At 33.1% G+C, this 21,775-nt stretch overlaps 1 protein-coding gene across 1 annotated transcript in view; it reads left to right on the top strand.

Moving 5' to 3' along the window:
* The window catches only part of LOC114333468 (N-acylneuraminate-9-phosphatase), a 137,768-nt gene extending 124,756 nt beyond the window's left edge, over nt 1–13,012 (top strand). Inside the window, exon 4 of the mRNA XM_028283349.2 lies at nt 4,092–13,012. Coding sequence (XP_028139150.1) covers nt 4,092–4,300 — 209 coding nt within the window. The 3' untranslated portion in view covers nt 4,301–13,012. The remainder of the gene's footprint in view (nt 1–4,091) is intronic.
* Nucleotides 13,013–21,775: the final 8,763 nt, after the last annotated feature.

Below are 21,775 nucleotides of genomic sequence, written 5' to 3'. Positions count from 1 at the left end.
TATTACTTATTGCCAAGTCCGTTTTCCCATCATCTGTTATTATGTTTCCCAAATATTCAAAAGTAGATACGTGTTCTATTACTTTTTCCCTTACTATTATATTAGTATTCCTTTCTCTTTTCTCATCTTCATTTATTATCATAAGTTTTGTTTCGTTAAGATTCATTTCCATTTTTAATTTATGTATCTCTTTTTGCCAAATATCTATTAGTTTCTGCATTTCTCTACTGTGTCTGTGATTAAAACTATATCATCAGCGTATAGAAGGGAGTTGATCTTTATTGCATTTAAGTTTTTATATCCTACTATGTATTGAAGGTTTCTTGTTTGATCTTTGGTATTTTTGATTAGAGTATCCATTACTATTTTAAACAAGAGGGGGCTTAGTCCATCTCCTTGTTTAATTCCCTTATTTCATTTAAAAGATCTTTCTTTATTAATTTGTACTTGGCCTTCTACTTCCATATATATAGATTTTATGACTTTTATCATCTTTTTTGGTATATTATAGCTTTCCAATATTTTCCACAATATTTCTGTTTATCGTATCAAATGCCGCCTTCAGATCGACGAACATGAGAAATAGTTCATTCCCTTTACGGCATTGTCTCTCTATTATATTTCTTATGATGTAGACGTTATCGTTTGTTTGACGGTTTGATCTGAATGCAGCCTGTTCGTCTTCCAATTCTTTCTCTATCACTGATCTTAGACGCTTCTCTATAATTCTCGTGTATACCTTGAAGGCGACCGATGACAAGCATATTGCTCTATAATTCTCGCATTCATTATGTTGTCCTTTTTTGTATATTGGTAGGACTATGTTCTTCTTCCAGTCTTCTGGGATTTTCTCTGTACTCCATGCTTCCTTGCATATCTGTAATAGCCAGTCTTCTCCTTTTTCACCCATCCATTTTATCATTTCTGGATCTATTTGGTCCTCTCCTGCCACTTTTCCAAGTTTAATATTGTTTATAGCTTCATCCAGCTCTTCCTTCCTTATACTCTCTGGTTCCTCTTCCTCCTCCAGTTCTGGTCTATTTCTTCCTGCTTCATTTCTTTCTACTTCTTCGTGTTTGAATTTATCTTCCTAGTATTGTTTCCATACTTCTACTATTTCTGTAGTCTCTATTTTCAATTGGTTATTTTTATCTTTGATTCCATACTGTTCCCTACCTTTTTTCCCTCTTAAACCCTTTATACGGTTCCAGAATTTTCTGTTATCTGTTTTGTAATTTGTTTCCAATTCTTTTCCGAATTCTTCCCAGCTCAGATTTTTCGTTTCCCTTACTTTCGCTATATTTGCTCTATTATTTTTCTCTATGTATTCTGCTTTGTTATTTTCATCTCTACATTGTTGATATTTTTTCCAGGCTTGCTTCTTTTCCTTTATTATTTTCTTTATTTCTTGGCTCCACCATTCTGTTCTCTTATATTTATTTATTGACTTTTTTCCACAAATTTTCTCTGCTGTTTTATATAGTGTGTTTTTTAGTATTTTCCATCTTTCTTCCATATCCAATTGCTCTCTTTCCAGCTTCATTCTTTGCAATTCCTCATATATTTCTTGTTTATAGTCATTTTTCTCTTTCTCTGTTTTCAGCTTCTTAATATTTATCTTAGTGTATGATTTATCGACTATATATTGCTTTTTCTTTGTAATCATTTCGGCTACGAGTAGCTTGTGTTGAGTGTTTAGTTCTGCAAATTTTTCTGTTTTTATATTTTTGATAATATCCATTTCTGCAGGAATCACGATGTAATCTATTAGACTTTAAGCATTTCTTTCCTGTGCTTCAAAAGTGTATCTGTCCTCCATATTTTGATACCAGAATGTATTTCCAATTTTAAGTCGTTATTTACACCATTGTATCATCTTCTTCCCATTTCTGTTCTCAGCTTTTTCTCCATACCGCCCAAGGCTTCCAAGTCCCTTGTTGATGTCATTTCCAACTCTAGCATTCCAGTCTCCCATAATAATTATGTTCTCAGTCTCTTCTCTCACTTCGTCTAAAGCTATTTGTAGTTCGCTATAGAATTGAGACATTTTCTGTTCTTCTGTGCCCTCGACTGGTGCATATATTTGTATTATGCTAACTAACTCTTCTAGTTTTATACTTACAGTAATTATTCTAGAGTTTATTGCTTGGTACTTTACAACTCTCCCACTCAAATCATCCTTAATTATAAAACCGACTCCCTCTTTTGCTCTTTCCATTTCTTGTACACCTGAATAGAAGAGCTTGTAACCATCGCCACATCTCATATTTCCTCTTCCCTTCTTTTTCGTTTCGCTCAGGCCTAGGATGTCAATGCCGTATGTTTTCATTTCCTCTGTCAATTTGAATTCTTTACCATAAAGACTTGTGATATTCCAAGTACCTATTATTATTGTTTCCTTTCCATTATTTTCGTTGTCCTTTTCCATTTGCGTTGTCTTTTTTACAAGTATCTTTGCCGTTTTTGTGCCTGTGTTATCAGTTTTTTGAGTTATATGCTTCTCCTTCTGCTGTTCTTATTGCTTTTGGTATTTGCTGTATTTCGTTTCCTGGGGATCTTTCACTCGCTTTTCTCCCCTTTGTTTTTTGTTCCTCTGCTCCATTTTCAGGTTGAATTTCTCCATTGTTATCATTTTTATAGCCCAACTGCTCCGAGGTATATATTTCTCCATATATTTTGAGCCCGTTATAGTTTAGGAACGCTCTGTAGCGTTGAGTTTAACGAATCTCAAAACTTTTAATTAGTATAAAATCTAAAAAAAAAATAAAATACAATATAAAATCTAAAATTTCTAAAAATCAAATAAATTCTAACCTTACTTCACCCATACATACATTTTATTGCTATTTATACAGTGCGGTGGAATAAGTGTTGCCCCCCCTGTTAACTTGTTTATTTTAAGAATATAAGCAAAACGCTCGGACAGGTCGTTTTTTAAACTAACAATAGTATATTGCAGCATCAACGTTTCGAACTTTACGCGATCCCTCTTCAGGTGTCAGGCATAACTTTGATTTTTTTAAAATGGTAAAGTACATCATGTGACACCTTATTTAATAGCTTTTAAAATACTGACTTCAAAAATGTATAATACTTTAATGCTTTTTGAGATCGCAGGCTTAAAATTTGGGTCTAACTTTTTTTAAACGCATTCATTTTTTTCGAATTCTGAGAAAACTAATAAGTATTTTTGAAAAATTTAAACGCAGAATGAAAGATTAGAGTATTACCGAGGGCTGACAGTCCCTTAGAATAAACAAAAAGTTTATTTTTAATGATATATTTAAAATTAAAAATCACACTAAATTTTCTCTTTTTTCTACCACTGTGAGTTATTAAAATAAACATTATAGAAGTTCTCAGGGACTTTGGACCATCGAGAATACTGCAATATTTCATTCTGCGTTTAAATTTTTCAAAAATATTTATTGGTTTTTTCAGGATTCGCAAAAAATGATTGCATTTAGAAAGAATTCGACCGAAATTTTTCGCCTACGCTCTCAAACAGGATTAAAGTATTATACATTTTTGAACTCAGTATTTTAAGAGCTTTTAAATGAGGTGTCACATGATGTACTTTCCCATTTAAAAAAAATCAAAGTTATGGCTGTCACCTGAAGAGGGATCGCGTAAAGTTCGAAACGTTGATGCTATAATATACTATGGTTAGTTTAAAAATCGACCTGTCCAAGCGCTTTGCTAATATTCTTTAAATAAACAAGTTAACAGGGGGGGGGGGGCAACACTTATTCCACCGCACTGTATAAAACATCATCCTTTATTATTTACACAACCTTGTAAAATTGTTGTAGTATCTATAACAATACTTACATATTGCAAAAAACGGAAATATTTTCTGTAAAATCTGAAAAAATAATAATAAATGCAAATTTGCCACACTAAACAACGTTTTTTTGGAAAAATCTGACATGTCAATAAAAATTGACACTTCTACGTCATCACTCCGGCCGTCCATTCTCTAGACTACACAGGTCATTGGCTTCCCACTGATGTTCGATAGGCCAGAGGCTGGCGTAACAATATATCATTTTAGTGTCTACTTTAATAATTTATCCTTTTTTTACTTTTAGGCAGCATCAACTCAAAGCTTGCCGCAAGTATCTGGTTACCATTAAATAACGAGAAACTATCGACGCATGCACCCAAACCAGACTTTATTATAAAAGAAATTTTAGATTTACATAATCTAATGTCCAAAATAAATATAATAAAACAAGGATTTACCTTACAGTTCTGTGATGTCGAAGACTCTAGTAGTAATAGCAGCGATGGTAGCTAGCAGCCGCTAATAATAATAATGAGGTGCTACTATAGTATGCGGTCTACCCCGAGGATGCGGTCTATATGTGCATATAGATCTATTAGAGTGTACGGTGTACCGATCGCAATCTGAAAATTCCTGAAGAATTTGCGCAAAATAATGAAATGCAAGAAAACTCTTGTAGAAAAAAATATTTATTCTCTGGTAATAAACATTTGGAGGAAAATAAATGTAAAATGAAAGGGAACTAACAATTTACGTAAAAAATGCACCCCAACTATTAAAAAAAAAATATATGTAACCTAATTATTTACAAAACGATACAGCCTAATTATTATTAAAGAAAAAATTCATGCACTTATATTTACTAGAGAAAGGCAGTCAATGATTCTAGCTTAAAAATATAAGAAATAAATTTATTGTATATTTCTGAAAATATTTATTACTACTTAGCAATAAACATTTTGCCTACAAACAGTTTGTTGCCTTTCATTATTGTGTGCAAACACTTCTGAGAAAAGATTAGGGTGTTGTTTAGTCGTATAGGTAGACCGCAAGCTAAAACAGAAACGCTATGGTAGACCGCATACTATAGTGGCATCATTAACGATCTACACCTGAATGATGTTATGTTCCTTTTATGACTGACGGGTTTTTTAAGTTGTTATTAAGTTATGATTAGTGTGGATAGGGATACAATATTTTTAGAAGCAATTTGAATATATCAGTTGTTAATTATATACGATTTTATCGAGATCAGTCGATAGGATTGAAAAAAGTTGCAAATTTGATAAAGTTGTGATATAATATAAATACTGTAATTTAGTTATTTTTAAATTTTAACCAAATATTTATTATTAATATTTACTAACCACGTCACAACTGTTTTGGTGGAAAAATGATCACGTCATATTTTATGCCTTTCGCACGCTTTTTCTTAGTTTTGAATACACACTCACCGGCACAATTAATCGCCCACCTTGTATTTCTTTCAATTTGTAGAAATTGTCAATCTTACCAACTATATTGTCACCATACTTTATAAAAGATACGGTAAAAATTACCTTTGAGGAAAAGAAAACAATAAAATATTGAAAAAAAAAATCGTTTATCAAGGGATGCTTAGCAAAAATCGAATGTTTAAAAATCTTCGAAGAAAATTCAAACAAATATAATTTTATAAATCATAATCTAATAAAAAAAAAAATGATGATCAATAATGGATGTTTCTGCCTCTGGCCCTTAGGATTTTTTGGATCTGGTTCGGCAATTCATTCATGATCAGGGTCGTAACTACCATTGGGGCAACCGAGGCAGTGGCCCCGCAGGGGCTCTCGTTTGGTTGGTCGTGCATAGATTTTAACGAGGAAAATAAAAATATGTATTTTAAAAGCCGATCCCAACGAAATAGTTTCAAATGACACAGTTTTAAAAAGACCTTACAGATGCACCCTAGACCTCAACATAAAATTGAGGGGGCTAAGCTGGGGCCCCCGAGACTATAACATAAAAATTTAAATTATTATCTAGGAAATTAGCTATTTTGGCGCAATAAAACCTAAAATGCCATTGGAAGAGGAGGCCCGGGCTAAGCTATGGCCCCCGAGACCTTTCGTAAAGATATAAATTGTTACTGAGAAAATTAGTCATTTTGGCGAAATAAAAACTAAAATGCAACCGGAATATGGGGCCCCCGTTCCAGCTATAGGTATTGCCTTAACCAATTTACCCCAGGCCACATATTGGTACGTGAAAGGAACCACATTGTAGCCGAGTACTTGCATAAAACAGATAAGATGGTACTTGCAAAATTATTGAACTTAAAATAGGGTGATTTCAAAATTTTTTGTGTTGGTCAACTAAAATAGCAATATGTAGCTACAAGAAACTTCAGTCATGAAATGCATTAAAATGAGTTTCAAGGGGTTAAATATCAAGCATTTTTCCGGACCCCCCCCCATTCCGCTGGGGGATAAACCCCAGACCCCACGGTAGGGGCCCCCAGATCACGTCTGCCCCGAGGCCTCCAACATCGTAGTTACTGCCCTGTTCATGATATATACTACACACCCGATTGGGGAATATTGTGCCACTTTTAAGGATGTAAGGGCTGCTACCCTTGCCCTTACCCGATTTTTGAGGTTGCCCACATGTGTTCAATTGGGTTAAGATCGGGAAATCCCGACCTCATTAAGATATTCACGGGGAATCTTGCGGTATGATTGGCAACTTTTATTGTCGTATATTAATCTAAAGTTTTCACCCATCAACGGTGAGAAAAGCAGTACATGGTCTTGGAGAACTTCTTCCACATATTATACAATAAGTCAATTAACATTCTATTAAAGTACAACATATCTAATCAGCTAGCTAATAAATATAATTATCTATCTAATCAGCCATAAACATGCTTGGCTCTACATTAGTGTTCTTTAATTTCGCCTCCTTCTATTCACTCTAATTTGAATCCAACTTATTTATATCTTTCTATAATTTGCATCGAACAATTATCTTGTTTCATCGAACGCCATTTTATATTTCAGTGTATAACCAGTGAATTTTTACTATCATTTTTATTCTGATCTAATACTATTTTTAATATAAAATACTGAAAAATCATGTTTGTCTTTAGTTCCCTCGCTTTAGCTATTTTTCAGTATTATGTTTTGTAAGATTAGATATTTCGTAGAATAGGTCGATTGATTGCTAAATCAATCAAAGAATACTGATCAAAGAGTCTATATTACGTAAGATGTAAATTTAAACAATGTAGCTATCTATATGGCTGTTTTTTTGTTTAGCTTGATTTTTTTATTTATTTTTTAACTAATGTACTCCGATACATAATCTGTTAGATAATATCCATTATGTCCATTTATGTCTATGCCTAAAATGTTTCAATCAATTTGTTGTAAATTATCCGTCATCCCACATAACAATTTCATGTTCTTAGTAGATTCATAGAATATACTTTTCAGAAAAAGTATATAATGAGAATATGCGTAATTACCATTGCGAATGTGCAGAGCAGATACTGAGTATATACTATATTACAGTACTTAAACGTTCTATGTATATAATCAGAATGTACTACCGCACTTCTTTTCAGTATACCTATACCAAGAATATACTTTTTAAAACATTCAAATGAAGTGTTATAAACCTTCTATTTATAAAAAGAACGTACTACCGCACATTTTTTTAGTATACCAAGAACGTACTTTTTAGAATATTCCAAGGAAGTGCCATAAACCTTCTATTTATATACTTAGAACGTACTGCCGCACATCTCTGTATGGGAAGAAAATATTTTTAAGAATATTCTAAGAGCGTGCTATCAAGTGCTATATTGTTCAGAAGTATGTTTTCGACATCATCTAATCTCATCTTAGGTTCTACTGGTTCTACCAAATACCTATTATATTTACATATTCTAATTGCATATGAGAATGGTCTCATCTTAGGTTCTACTGGTTCTACCAAATACCTATTATATTTACATATTCTAATTGCATATGAGAATGTAGTTAGTACCTACATTCTACAATATTACTTTAAAAAGTAAGTACATATTTATAAATTTTAGTTATTTATATAAATTATTATATAATATTTAGCTAAACTAAACTATGTATAAGTACCTAACTAAAATGTATATACTTAATATGTACTTACCTAGATACCTACTATTTACCAAAATAGATTATATTTTGAAGCACCGCAAACAAAATAAAAAGAATATGTATGTTCTTTAGTCCTAGTACTTTATCATTTGTCTTCATCCTTAACACTGCATAGATACAGATACAAATAATGTTTGTTTTCGTTTTCATATTTTACCGTTGTTTCCTCTCTCTAATCCTTATTTATTCAGGTAGGAAAAGACTGACCGTGTGGCCGTTTGCAGTTTGGTCACCAAACAACATCGGTGCATCGGTGGTTAGTGTTGCCAAACGGAGGGAAATTTCCCTTTTTGCGGGAATTTTCAACATAAATGATGATAAAGGGAAAAAGTTAACTCAAAAGGGCATTTTTGCTCCAGTTAAAATTGTATAATATTAAAAAAAGTATTTGAAAATAATCAAACATATCTTCTGATTTTGTAAACAGGAGGGAATTTTTTTATAAAAGTGGGAATTTTTAAGGTACGTTGACGGAAAAAGCTTACTCGACGGTTAACAGCACCAGTCTTTGGTTGTGGATTTTGGCACATTTTGGTGCTGGAATGGCCCATATTGAATTGAATGTACCTAAATTCAAATTCCAACGATGTAAAAATACTCATGATAAACTCGAAATGGTAAAGTCATTTCAATTATGAAAACGAATTTTTAATAATAAACGTTAATACAATTAATGTTTAAACTTTTTTACCATACAACAATTTTGAAATGAAATTAGTCCAATACTACCTACATACATAAATTTTATTAATTATTCTAAAAAATAACGAAGTTGATAATCTATAAGGCTAATATTACACTTCCTATACATACATATTATTTTTGAGGTATTTTAAAAGTATCTACTTATAAGTATGTGTTAAGAATATTCGATAAAGGTATATTCTAAGAATAAACTTTTACGAATATTCCGAGATACTACGTACACGAATGTGCTCAGTATATTCGGTACGAGAATATTCTTTGAAGTATATGCAAAAAACATGAAATTTAGAATGTTTTTTAAGGTAAGTACATACTATGCTTGTACTGCGCATATACTAAAAAGAATATACTCCGACGAATGTTGGTAGTATATGCTTTGAACATGATGCGAACATCATTGTTATGTGGGATATCCTTACATTTACATAAAAAGTTTCAATACCATCAATTAGAAAAGTTTTCCCTCTTTAGATATTTATCTAACGTATATCCTAAAAGTTTTGGCAAAAAATATTTATCGATTTTTTTTTGTTAATGAAGAAATTTATTTAAACACTAATTAGTTATCATAAATTAGAACTTAATGCTTAACTAAACTATACTATCAAATCGTCGCCTTAATACTATAACTTGATAAGTCTAAATTAGTAGTTCTGAGATAAACGGGTTTAAATATTTTAAAGATATTTGTGCTGCTACCATGATGTTGGTAAATACGGAATTCACTCTTCAGCTCTAAAATACTATTCCTTAACTTTTTGGCTACTGATCTATTTAGGAATACGGTGCAAATTTGTTTTCCAATATGGAAAATAACATGAAAAATTAAAGTTATCAACTTTTAGCACTACCATAATGTTAACATTTGGTAATGTCGCATGTCTTGCCAAGTTGCATCTAAGGAACTTTTTAACAAAACTAATATTTTAAGCATTATTTTTATGAAAATTAGCCCTCTGCCATGGGGGTTGCCAGATCTGCTAACAATTCTCCAATTTTTGCATTAACATGAACCGAATAAACAGATAGCAATTTCGTGGTAAGCTCAATGGTTTCAGAAAAACACGTGCTACAACTAGATAACTAGAGTTAGCTAGTTGTAGTATTCAGTGTATGTCGTATTCACGATTATTTCGATTAAACATTGACTTGATAACTTTTGTTGTCAAGTTTTAGCACTGAATATTAGGGGCATTTGAGTTTTATCAACTTTCGTCAATCATACATAAATACTTAACCCGTTTGGAGCGAGTTATCAAGTTTTTACACAATATGGAGGCAAATAAAATACATCTTGTGAACTAGTTATCTCAAAAACGTCAATTTTGGAGTTATCAAGTTATAGTAGGTACCTACTAAGGCGAGGAAATTATGTGGAGTAGCCCATTCTTCTCTAGGTACTAAACGCAAATTTCTACGAATGTCTTTCGTGATATCCTCGGCGGAATTCATGTCAATTTCTCTTAGTTAGTGTAAATTCGCTGTCTTAATGGTTCTTCATCTTGGGCTTCCCAGCATTCATGACAAACTTTCCTATACAGTAAAGCCCAAAAATTTTCTATTGGACCAGCCTGCGGCAAGTTTGGGGGATTAACGTTTTGGGAACAAAGGGTATTTGATGTTGTATAGAAGCCAGTTTTGGGTATCTCATGAGTATGATGCTAGGTCTGAAGGAGTTGCGCTTGAGATAATTTGAGACACTTACGTCTCTTTCAATATTTAAGACCATTTTTGCTCAATTTCAATGATATCGTACTTTTAGAAAATCTGTATTGACGAGCCAATCGTCTAGTTTCCATTCCAAGCTGTTTTTTGCTCTTCTCATCAACCTCTCTGACTTCAGTGCAGTAAATTCACGTGGTCTTCTACATTTTTGTTGATTCAGCCATGGCATTGCCTGCTTGTACTCCGTTATTGTTTATAAATGGTTCTGCGTGAATTGTTTTCATTCTGAGATATTCGACAGATTTCAGCTTTGAGTTCCGCCCAAACAACCTATAAATACTTTTTCTTATTTGCAATTTATACTACATCTTAAAGCGAAAACTTCAAAATAAATAAATCTTAACTGACAGTAGACAATAAGTTTGTTCTAGCATGTAGTTTTGTATGGTTTGACACCAGATTATTGTACTGCTTTACTGCGCATGTTCAATTCACAACCTAAATAGTAACAAACTATTTTTTGCTAAAATAACACTATCTGCTGTTTTTTAGAACGCTTTTTTATCGGAATAAATACCAACTTCAAACTGTTTGTTTTTATTTATACTTTTTAGATTAGATTAGAAACACATTTTTCTTACAAGTTTCCAAATTTTCAAGATTTATGCTAAATATTGAAAATTGATGTTATAAACGTAAATAATGGCAAGTAACACAGTCAAAAGGTATTATTTTAATGTAAAATTTGTAAACGTCAAACAAAGAATTACACTGCGCAACTCGCAAACTGAAAAGCCGAACAAAATCCTCAAAATTTTTTGACCGTTTTAAGCCAGTTTCCAAATCAAAATTTACTTTTGTTAGAACGCTCGACTAGTAGTTTCAAACTAGTAATTTGTGTGCTTGAACGCCATTAAACAAATTCGCATGTTTCTGATAGTTTCAAATCGTTTGAAACTGATGCTAGAACAAACCTAATAGGTCTAGCATCAGTTTCAAACGGTTTGAAACTATAAGAAGCATGCGTATTTGTTTGACGGCGTTCAAGAACTCAAATTACTAGTTTGAAACTACTAGTCGAGCGTTCTAACGAAAGTAAATTTTGGTTTGGAAACTGGCTTCACGGTCAAAAGAGTTTGCGAATTTTGTTCGAATTTTCAGTATGTGACTTGCGCAGTGGAATTATTTGTTTGAGGTTTATAAATTTTAAATGAAAGTAATATGTTTTGATCTGGAACATGGAACAAGTGGAACAAGATCAGAAAACACTTGAGATTACCCACTGGAAGAACAAAGCAAGGAACAGAACAGAATGGCGGAAAATCCAGAACAAGCCAGGACCCAAAAAGGGTTGTCGAGCTACTGATGATGATGATATGTTTTGACCACAGGTATTACTTACCTACCATTATTTACGCTTTTAACATTAATTTTCAATATTTAGCATACATCTCAAAAATTTGGATAGGTGCTTATAAGAAAAATGTATTTCTAATCTAACCTTAAAATTATAAATAAAAACGAACAATTTGACGTTGGTATTTATTCCGATAAAAAAGCGTTCTAGCAAAAAACAGTTTGTTGCCAGTTTGTGGATAATAGGGCTTTTCAGCGATTCTCATTTCTTTCGAGCTTCTGTCATATGTCTTATAATCCGTGTATAATATTAATATTATATAACATATTATACAACATAGGTAGGACAGAAGCTCGAAACAAAGGAGTATCGTTGAAAAGCCCAATTAAACATGCGTACTAAAGCAATACAATAATCTGGTGTCAAACCATACAAAACTAAATGCTAGAGCAAACCTAATGTAAACAAGATTTTGTTTCCAAACCAAAGTTGATATTATTTTGTTTTCATTAAAATTAAAGCCAATGAATTTTGTGCCAAAACTTTTAGGACATACGTTATCGCAATATTTTCATTTTGCATATAATACACGATAGCAGTCTTCATTTTTTTTTAACGGAAACCAGAATATAACTTTTCTTTCCTTCCATAATACTGTTTACAAAAACAAGAAAACATTTTTTCAATGAAAATTATGCAGTATCAACAACCAAAAAAATACTAGCAGTATTAAATAACACAAATTTTCATTAATATTTTAAAGTAGACTGAGGAATTACTATAGGTATTACTTGTAGTAAAATATACAATATACCTACCAGTTTTGTTTCTGTTTTTGAGAATTAGATTGAAATGTCACAGACACTTGATATTTTTCTTCAGATTCTTTTGAGTATATGAGATCACCCTTACCGCATCAAGAAGCGTCATATATGTTTCACTGTTGTAATAATCATAATAAGTTTGAGCTTTTTTACGCCGTTTCAGCGCTTCTTCTTCACTTTTACAACGGGCTTTTTTTTCCTAAAGCACTTTATCTTACATAAAGAAAAATCGTTTTTGACTGTCTCGATAAGTCTGTTTTAGATCTTTATAACATGGGCAGTTGTGTTTGTTATCGTAGTGAGATAAGTATATTAATTGTGTATAATTGAATATTAGAATCGAAATTTATTTTTATAAGATCTTACAGTTTTTAAGTAGAAATTATACAATGTGCGCCTTTTATGTGTTTTATCAATTAGAACTTAGAATTTAGTTAGAATCCAAATGAAACAAAATGTAAGCAACATTTTTTTAAAATTAAATTTATAAATAAAGGCTGAAATTTTTTATACCATCCAACACTGTCATAAAAATAAATCTCCTTGTTCCTGGGAGAAATTATGTCCTTTATCCATTCTCCCATATAATTATTAAACTTTACCTTCCCATATCATACTCTGATGTCCGACAGCAACAACATCATTACCAAGGTAAAGCGATAGGGAAATAAACGACCCTAGATCGTTCTATTATTGAATACTAGAAGTTTTAATAGTTTTTAGACTGCTATGGAGAAAGTAATGGGAAAGTACTCCATTACTCTTCCTTAGCCTTTCGGAGTTAACCTGAGCAGGTATGACACAATGGTTAACGTGCGGAATAAAATTGCGCACTCATAAATGAAGTAAAAGAAGCTTATATTTATTTTTTAAAGTTTAATGAAAAGCAAACATAAAAAGTCAAACTCTTAACTTAAAAAATATCTATTAACACTGATAATAAATTTCTTCTTCTTCTTCTTAAAGTTCCCTCTCCTATCGGAGGTTGGATATCATAATGGCTATGGCCACTTTGTTGGCTGCTGCTCTGAATAGTGGTAATGAACTACAGTTAAACCATTCTCTAAGGTTTCTCAGCCAGATGTGTCTTCTTCCTATGCTTCTTTTCCTTGGATCCTTCCTTGCATAATAATTCTCAGCAATTCATATTTTTGTCCTCTGGTAATGTGACCCAAATATTCCAGTTTTCTAGTTTTTATACTTTTCATAATTTCTAACTCCTTATTTAAACGTCGTAGCACTTCAACATTGGTAATCCTTTGAACCCACTGAATTTTCAATATTCTTCTGTAACACCACATTTCGAACGCTTCTATTCTTCTTATGTGTTGTCTCTTCAATGTCCAAGCTTCCATGCCGTTCCAGAGCCCTCGATCTGAGAGGCAACTGAAGGTCATTGTTTGTAAGCAGTGTCTTCATTTTTATAAATGCTTGCGTTTCAGTTTCAATTCGGACTTTAATTTCTTCGGTTTTAATTCGGACTTTATATATATATATATATATATATATATATATATATATATATATATATATATACATAGAAAAGAAAAATCATTGGCAAATAACTCGCAATGTGAATGTGAATACAAAATTAACAATATAAAAAGATGGAATGCAACTGCAGACACGTGTTTCTGACTCATTAGTCGTCATCAGTACAGTATAGCCAAGTTAGAAGAATAATAGTATAACTTGGAAAAAGATCACTACAGGAGCAATATTACCATTTGTGACAACAATGTCAGAAGACCCTGCCTTTCAGGGCGACGACCAACACAGTCACGGAGGTAAAGCTACCTGAGGAAAGAAAAGCCAAAACCTTATAAAATAAAGGATGTTAAGTAAGCGAGTACAAGTATAAACATAGAAAAGAAAAATCATTGGCAAATAACTCGCAATGTGAATGTGAATACAAAATTAACAATATAAAAAGATGGAATGCAACTGCAGACACGTGTTTCTGACTCATTAGTCGTCATCAGTACAGTATAGCCAAGTTAGAAGAATAATAGTATAACTTGGAAAAAGATCACTACAGGAGCAATATTACCATTTGTGACAACAATGTCAGAAGACCCTGCCTTTCAGGGCGACGACCAACACAGTCACGGAGGTAAAGCTACCTGAGGAAAGAAAAGCCAAAACCTTATAAAATAAAGGATGTTAAGTAAGCGAGTACAAGCATAAACATAGAAAAGAAAAATCATTGGCAAATAACTCGCAATGTGAATGTGAATACAAAATTAACAATATAAAAAGATGGAATGCAACTGCAGACACGTGTTTCTGACTCATTAGTCGTCATCAGTACAGTATAGCCAAGTTAGAAGAATAATAGTATAACTTGGAAAAAGATCACTACAGGAGCAATATTACCATTTGTGACAACAATGTCAGAAGACCCTGCCTTTCAGGGCGACGACCAACACAGTCACGGAGGTAAAGCTACCTGAGGAAAGAAAAGCCAAAACCTTATAAAATAAAGGATGTTAAGTAAGCGAGTACAAGTATAAACATAGAAAAGAAAAATCATTGGCAAATAACTCGCAATGTGAATGTGAATACAAAATTAACAATATAAAAAGATGGAATGCAACTGCAGACACGTGTTTCTGACTCATTAGTCGTCATCAGTACAGTATAGCCAAGTTAGAAGAATAATAGTATAACTTGGAAAAAGATCACTACAGGAGCAATATTACCATTTGTGACAACAATGTCAGAAGACCCTGCCTTTCAGGGCGACGACCAACACAGTCACGGAGGTAAAGCTACCTGAGGAAAGAAAAGCCAAAACCTTATAAAATAAAGGATGTTAAGTAAGCGAGTACAAGTATAAACATAGAAAAGAAAAATCATTGGCAAATAACTCGCAATGTGAATGTGAATACAAAATTAACAATATAAAAAGATGGAATGCAACTGCAGACACGTGTTTCTGACTCATTAGTCGTCATCAGTACAGTATAGCCAAGTTAGAAGAATAATAGTATAACTTGGAAAAAGATCACTACAGGAGCAATATTACCATTTGTGACAACAATGTCAGAAGACCCTGCCTTTCAGATCGACGACCAACACAGTCACGGAGGTAAAGCTACCTGAGGAAAGAAAAGCCAAAACCTTATAAAATAAAGGATGTTAAGTAAGCGAGTACAAGTATAAACATAGAAAAGAAAAATCATTGGCAAATAACTCGCAATGTGAATGTGAATCCAAAATTAACAATATAAAAAGATGGAATGCAACTGCAGACACGTGTTTCTGACTCATTAGTCGTCATCAGTACAGTATAGCCAAGTTAGAAGAATAATAGTATAACTTGGAAAAAGATCACTAGAGGAGCAATATTACCATTTGTGACAACAATGTCAGAAAGACCCTGCCTTTGTTGTCACAAATGGTAATATTGCTCCTGTAGTGATCTTTTTCCAAGTTATACTATTATTCTTCTAACTTGGCTATACTGTACTGATGACGACTAATGAGTCAGAAACACGTGTCTGCAGTTGCATTCCATCTTTTTATATTGTTAATTTTGTATTCACATTCACATTGCGAGTTATTTGCCAATGATTTTTCTTTTCTATGTTTATACTTGTACTCGCTTACTTAACATCCTTTATTTTATAAGGTTTTGGCTTTTCTTTCCTCAGGTAGCTTTACCTCCGTGACTGTGTTGGTCGTCGCCCTGAAGGGCAGGGTCTTCTGACATTGTTGTCACAAATGGTAATATTGCTCCTGTAGTGATCTTTTTCCAAGTTATACTATTATTCTTCTAACTTGGCTATACTGTACTGATGACGACTAATGAGTCAGAAACACGTGTCTGCAGTTGCATTCCATCTTTTTATATTGTTAATTTTGTATTCACATTCACATTGCGAGTTATTTGCCAATGATTTTTCTTTTCTATGTTTATACTTGTACTCGCTTACTTAACATCCTTTATATATATATATATATATATATATATATATATATATATATATATATAATGTTCGGAAAGGTTTCCGCGGTTAATACAATGAAACTTAAAGCTAAAATCAATATCAACAAAAGAATTAATATTAAAATTAAACTCACCAGGCTTCCGGGTTGAACCGCGTCGTTGGTTTCTAGGCCGAGCTTTCGACGTCCTCTCTGACGTCATCTTCAGGGCTTCCGGGGTCTCAGTCTCCTGAGGCTCCAGACACTACACTCACTACTCACTACTTCACTACTCACTGCAATACTGTTGTTGCTGACGCTGGGGCGGTCATTTATACCGTGGACTGGTGTGACTGACGTGGCTGTCGATGACGTGGCGGAGTGGGAATTAGCGCGAAGACGATTTGGAGAGGCGCGAAGATTTTTGACGGCGGGAATTGTATTTGTAGATGGAGCGGACGATGTTTTCTTTAGGAGGGGTCTCCAAGTCGAAGGTAAACGGATGCCGTCATCTCTTTTATTGAGACAATTTGGCCGTTTTTCGATTTCTATGGCTTCTCGGATAATTCTTTGTTTATAGAAGCGGATGGGGGCTATGGTTCTGGAGTGTTCAAAGTCAATTTTGTGACCTGTATGAAGATGGTGTTGGCCTAGGGCTGAAACTGAATCGGAATTGCGAACAGATATGGAATGTTCATAAATCCTATTTTGGATTCTACGATTGGTTTGTCCTATGTAAGATCGGGGGCAGTCTGCACAAGGAATTTCATAAACTCCGTGTTGTTCATTTGGAATGTTGTCTTTGACGGATCGGACAAGAGATGAAAGTTTTTGTTGGGGGGTAAATACTGTTTTTATTCCTCGTGGTTTAAGCTTAAACGAGGCTTAAACGTGGCTTAAACCACGAGGAATAAAAACAGTATTTACCCCCCAACAAAAACTTTCATCTCTTGTCCGATCCGTCAAAGACAACATTCCAAATGAACAACACGGAGTTTATGAAATTCCTTGTGCAGACTGCCCCCGATCTTACATAGGACAAACCAATCGTAGAATCCAAAATAGGATTTATGAACATTCCATATCTGTTCGCAATTCCGATTCAGTTTCAGCCCTAGGCCAACACCATCTTCATACAGGTCACAAAATTGACTTTGAACACTCCAGAACCATAGCCCCCATCCGCTTCTATAAACAAAGAATTATCCGAGAAGCCATAGAAATCGAAAAACGGCCAAATTATCTCAATAAAAGAGATGACGGCATCCGTTTACCTTCGACTTGGAGACCCCTCCTAAAGAAAACATCGTCCGCTCCATCTACAAATACAATTCCCGCCGTCAAAAATCTTCGCGCCTCTCCAAATCGTCTTCGCGCTAATTCCCACTCCGCCACGTCATCGACAGCCACGTCAGTCACACCAGTCCACGGTATAAATGACCGCCCCAGCGTCAGCAACAACAGTATTGCAGTGAGTAGTGAAGTAGTGAGTGTAGTGTCTGGAGCCTCAGGAGACTGAGACCCCGGAAGCCCTGAAGATGACGTCAGAGAGGACGTCGAAAGCTCGGCCTAGAAACCAACGACGCGGTTCAACCCGGAAGCCTGGTGAGTTTAATTTTAATATTAATTCTTTTGTTGATATTGATTTTAGCTTTAAGTTTCATATATATATATATATATATATATATATATATATATATATATATATATATATATATATATATATATATATAATAAAGTATTTGATTTATTATCGACCGTATATTATTTAAATAAAATTTTGGTATTTTTCGGGTTCTGTCGGTCAGGAATTAAAACAATTCTATTTTTTTGTCACTTAATATTATGTATAAAAAAACACAAACTTTTCTTCAATCTCATCCTGAATTGCTTATTTTGGAGTCTGATAAAGGGGGTTGTACTGTTGCCCTTAACAAGGATGACTATATGAGGAAAACTGAGTTACTTCTTAATGACCCTTTGACCTATATACAACTACCTAAAGATCCAACATCATCAATACAAACTTCATTCAACAATATAATAAAAAGACTAAAATCCGAAAAACAACTTACTGATCAACAGGCAAAAGAACTTACTATCTACAATTCGTCCTTTCCAAAACTGTACTGTCTACCAAAAGTACATAAAGAAAATTTCCCTCTACTTCCCATAACTAGCTCAATAAATTCTGTCACTTACAATATATCAAAGTTTTTATGTAACATCTTACAGAATGCCTTTGAAGATATGACAGATTTTAATGTTAAAGATACGTTCACATTTGTAAATAGGATCAGAGGTACAAAATTGCCTGATAATCATGTATTAATTTCTTTGGATGCAATTTCTCTATTTACTAATATTCCAGAAGACTTAGTATATTCAATTATAGATCTAAAATGGGAACTAATATCATCATACACAATTCTAACTACAGACAATTTTTTGACGTTGTTAAAATTCATTTTTAAAAATACTTACTTTTCATTCAATAACACATTTTATCGTCAAACCTTTGGAACTCCTATGGGTAGTCCGATAAGCAATATACTGGCACTTATTGTTTTAGATTATTTAATAGGAAACACCATAATCAACCTTCCATTCACACTGCCTTTCCTATATAAATATGTCGATGACATCATCTGTTCCGTACCAATTAATCAGGTCGACACCATCTTAAACAGTTTCAATTCTTTCAATAGTAAGATACAATTCACTGTTGAAAGAGAAACTAATAACAGCGTACCCTTCTTGGACACAAAAGTAATTCGTACGGAAGACAATCACGTCATCCTATATTGGTATCAAAAACCTACTGCATCAGGAAGATTTTTAAATTTTTCATCCAAACACCCCAAAAACCAGAAATATAGTACAGTTCTTGCTATGAAAAATAGAATACTACATATATGTGATGACCAGTTCCTAAGTACCAATAAACGCAAACTACTTGACATATTTATCAACAACGGTTACCCGAGGTCTATACTAAAACAACTAATTTACAACTCGGAATATTATGATGGACAATTGGATAGAAATGCTCCACAGGATTTTAAATACAGAAGATTACCCTTTATTGAAAACCTCACGAACAAAATTACGGCTCTTTTTAAACCACATTCTAACATCAGAATTGGTAAGTACAGCTGTATTAATAACAAAAGTTCATTCTCTCGTGTAAAAGATCATACACCAACTATGTACACAACCAACACGATCTATAAACTACCGTGTTTAGGCTGCGACGGTTGCTATATTGGACAAACAAGCCAATGGCTGAAACAACGTATTACTCAACACAAAAGTGACTGCCAGAAATATAAAAATACATGCGCTGTAGTCGATCACTGCATCAACACAGGTCATCAGTTTGACTATACCAATGTTGAAATACTACAAACAGTACAACACTATAAAATCAGGTTATTTCTCGAAATGTGTTACATCACAAAAACAAAAAATGTAATTAATTATAAGGCTGACACCAACAAACTCAGCAATATATACTGCAATATTCTGCAATCTATTTAATTAAAATTATTGATACAACATTTACCAATTATACTTATTTTATCTATACACATAAACTAGTCATTAATGTATATTTTTTATCGTTTTTTATCATTTCACCTATATTTAATTTGTTTCATTTTAAAAATGTTAGTCTAATTGTAAGAGTGTGTGACCAATGTTTGTTTGTTTATTTGTCAACAATTCCACATTGTAAGTAGTGTTTTATATAATCTTTTCTTATGTTGCTTATACCTTTGTTTCTTGTAAATTTGTAGTGCACTTCTGATGAAGTCAACAATCAGTTGACGAAATATTAAGTGACAAAAAAATAGAATTGTTTTAATTCCTGACCGACAGAACCCTAAAAATACCAAAATTTTATTTATATATATATATATATATATATATATATATATATATATATATATATATATATATATATATATATATATATATATATATATATATATATATATATATATATGGCTTATCTTTTTCTATTTTGGTTTGCTCTATCATTAACCTTTCATTTCCTTGTTCTGTTTTTGAGACAATCATAAATTTAGTTTTTTTCTTGTGTATTTTTAATCCGTATCGAATGCAATAATCGTTAATTCTATTTAGCAATTCTTGTGGCGATTCCAGGGTGTCTGCCATTATAACGGTGTCATCAGCGAATCTTATATGTTATTTACTATTCTTCCGTATATAGATTCCATCACTTAGCTCCGCTATCGCTTCCTGAAATATGGCTTCACTGTACAGGTTAAACAGTAGCGGCAACAGAACACAACCCTGTCTTACTCCTCTTTTTATATCAATATTCTCGGATTCTTGTTCTTCTATCTTTATATTGGCCGTTTGATTCCAATACAGATTGATGATAATTCGTAAATCTCGTCTGTCTATATCTCTGTTTTTCAATAATTCTATTAGTTTTTCATGTCGGACCCTGTAGAACGCTTTTTCGAAGTCGATGAAACAGGAATAAATATCCAGGTTCATATCTAAGCATCTTTGAGAGAGGACATTAAACGCAAACAATGCCTCTCTTGTTCCAAGTCCTTTGCGGAACCCAAATTGGGTATCATCCATATCATATTCTAGCTTTCTGTATAATCTTCCATGAATCGCCTTTAGAAATATTTTGAGGGTATGGCTTATTAGTGATATTGTCCTATAGTCCGAACAATATTTGGCATATATTGTTTTTGGTATTGTTACAAAGGTGGACACCAACCATTCTTGAGGGATTTCTCCGGTTTTATATACTTCATTAAACAGATCCAGTAGTACCGGTAGAGTTTCATCGTCTAGACATTTCAGTAATTCATCGTCTAGACATTTCAGGTATTTCGTCTGGACCTACAGTTTTTCCGTTTTTTGCGTTTCATATTGCTTGTTCGATTTCCTCCATTATGATCTCTGGTCCCGTTTCGCTGTCGATTTCTTCCGGTTCTTGTCTATTATCCTCAAACAGATCTGTTATGTACATATGTCTTCCACTTTTTTAATTTCTCTTTGACTTCTATAATAATTTTTCCGTTTATGTCTTTAAGAAGACCATCTTTCTTTTTCGCTATGTATTTGTGATTTCCTTTATTTTCTTGTGCATGTTAAAGCTATCATACTTTTTAGAATATTCTTCTATTTCACTACATTGATTTGCCAGCCAGATGGATTTGGCCTCTTTTATTTTCTTTCCTATTAATCTCTGGATTTTCTTGTATTTTGCCTTACTCCTGCCTTTATGTTTCCTTCTTTCCTCCATTAGCTCTAGGATTTCTGAAGTCATCCATATCTGTTT

Source organism: Diabrotica virgifera, chromosome 4, assembly GCF_917563875.1.
Source record: "Diabrotica virgifera virgifera chromosome 4, PGI_DIABVI_V3a".
Lineage (NCBI taxonomy): Eukaryota > Metazoa > Arthropoda > Insecta > Coleoptera > Chrysomelidae > Diabrotica > Diabrotica virgifera.
This window is presented reverse-complemented; position numbering and strand designations above follow the sequence as displayed.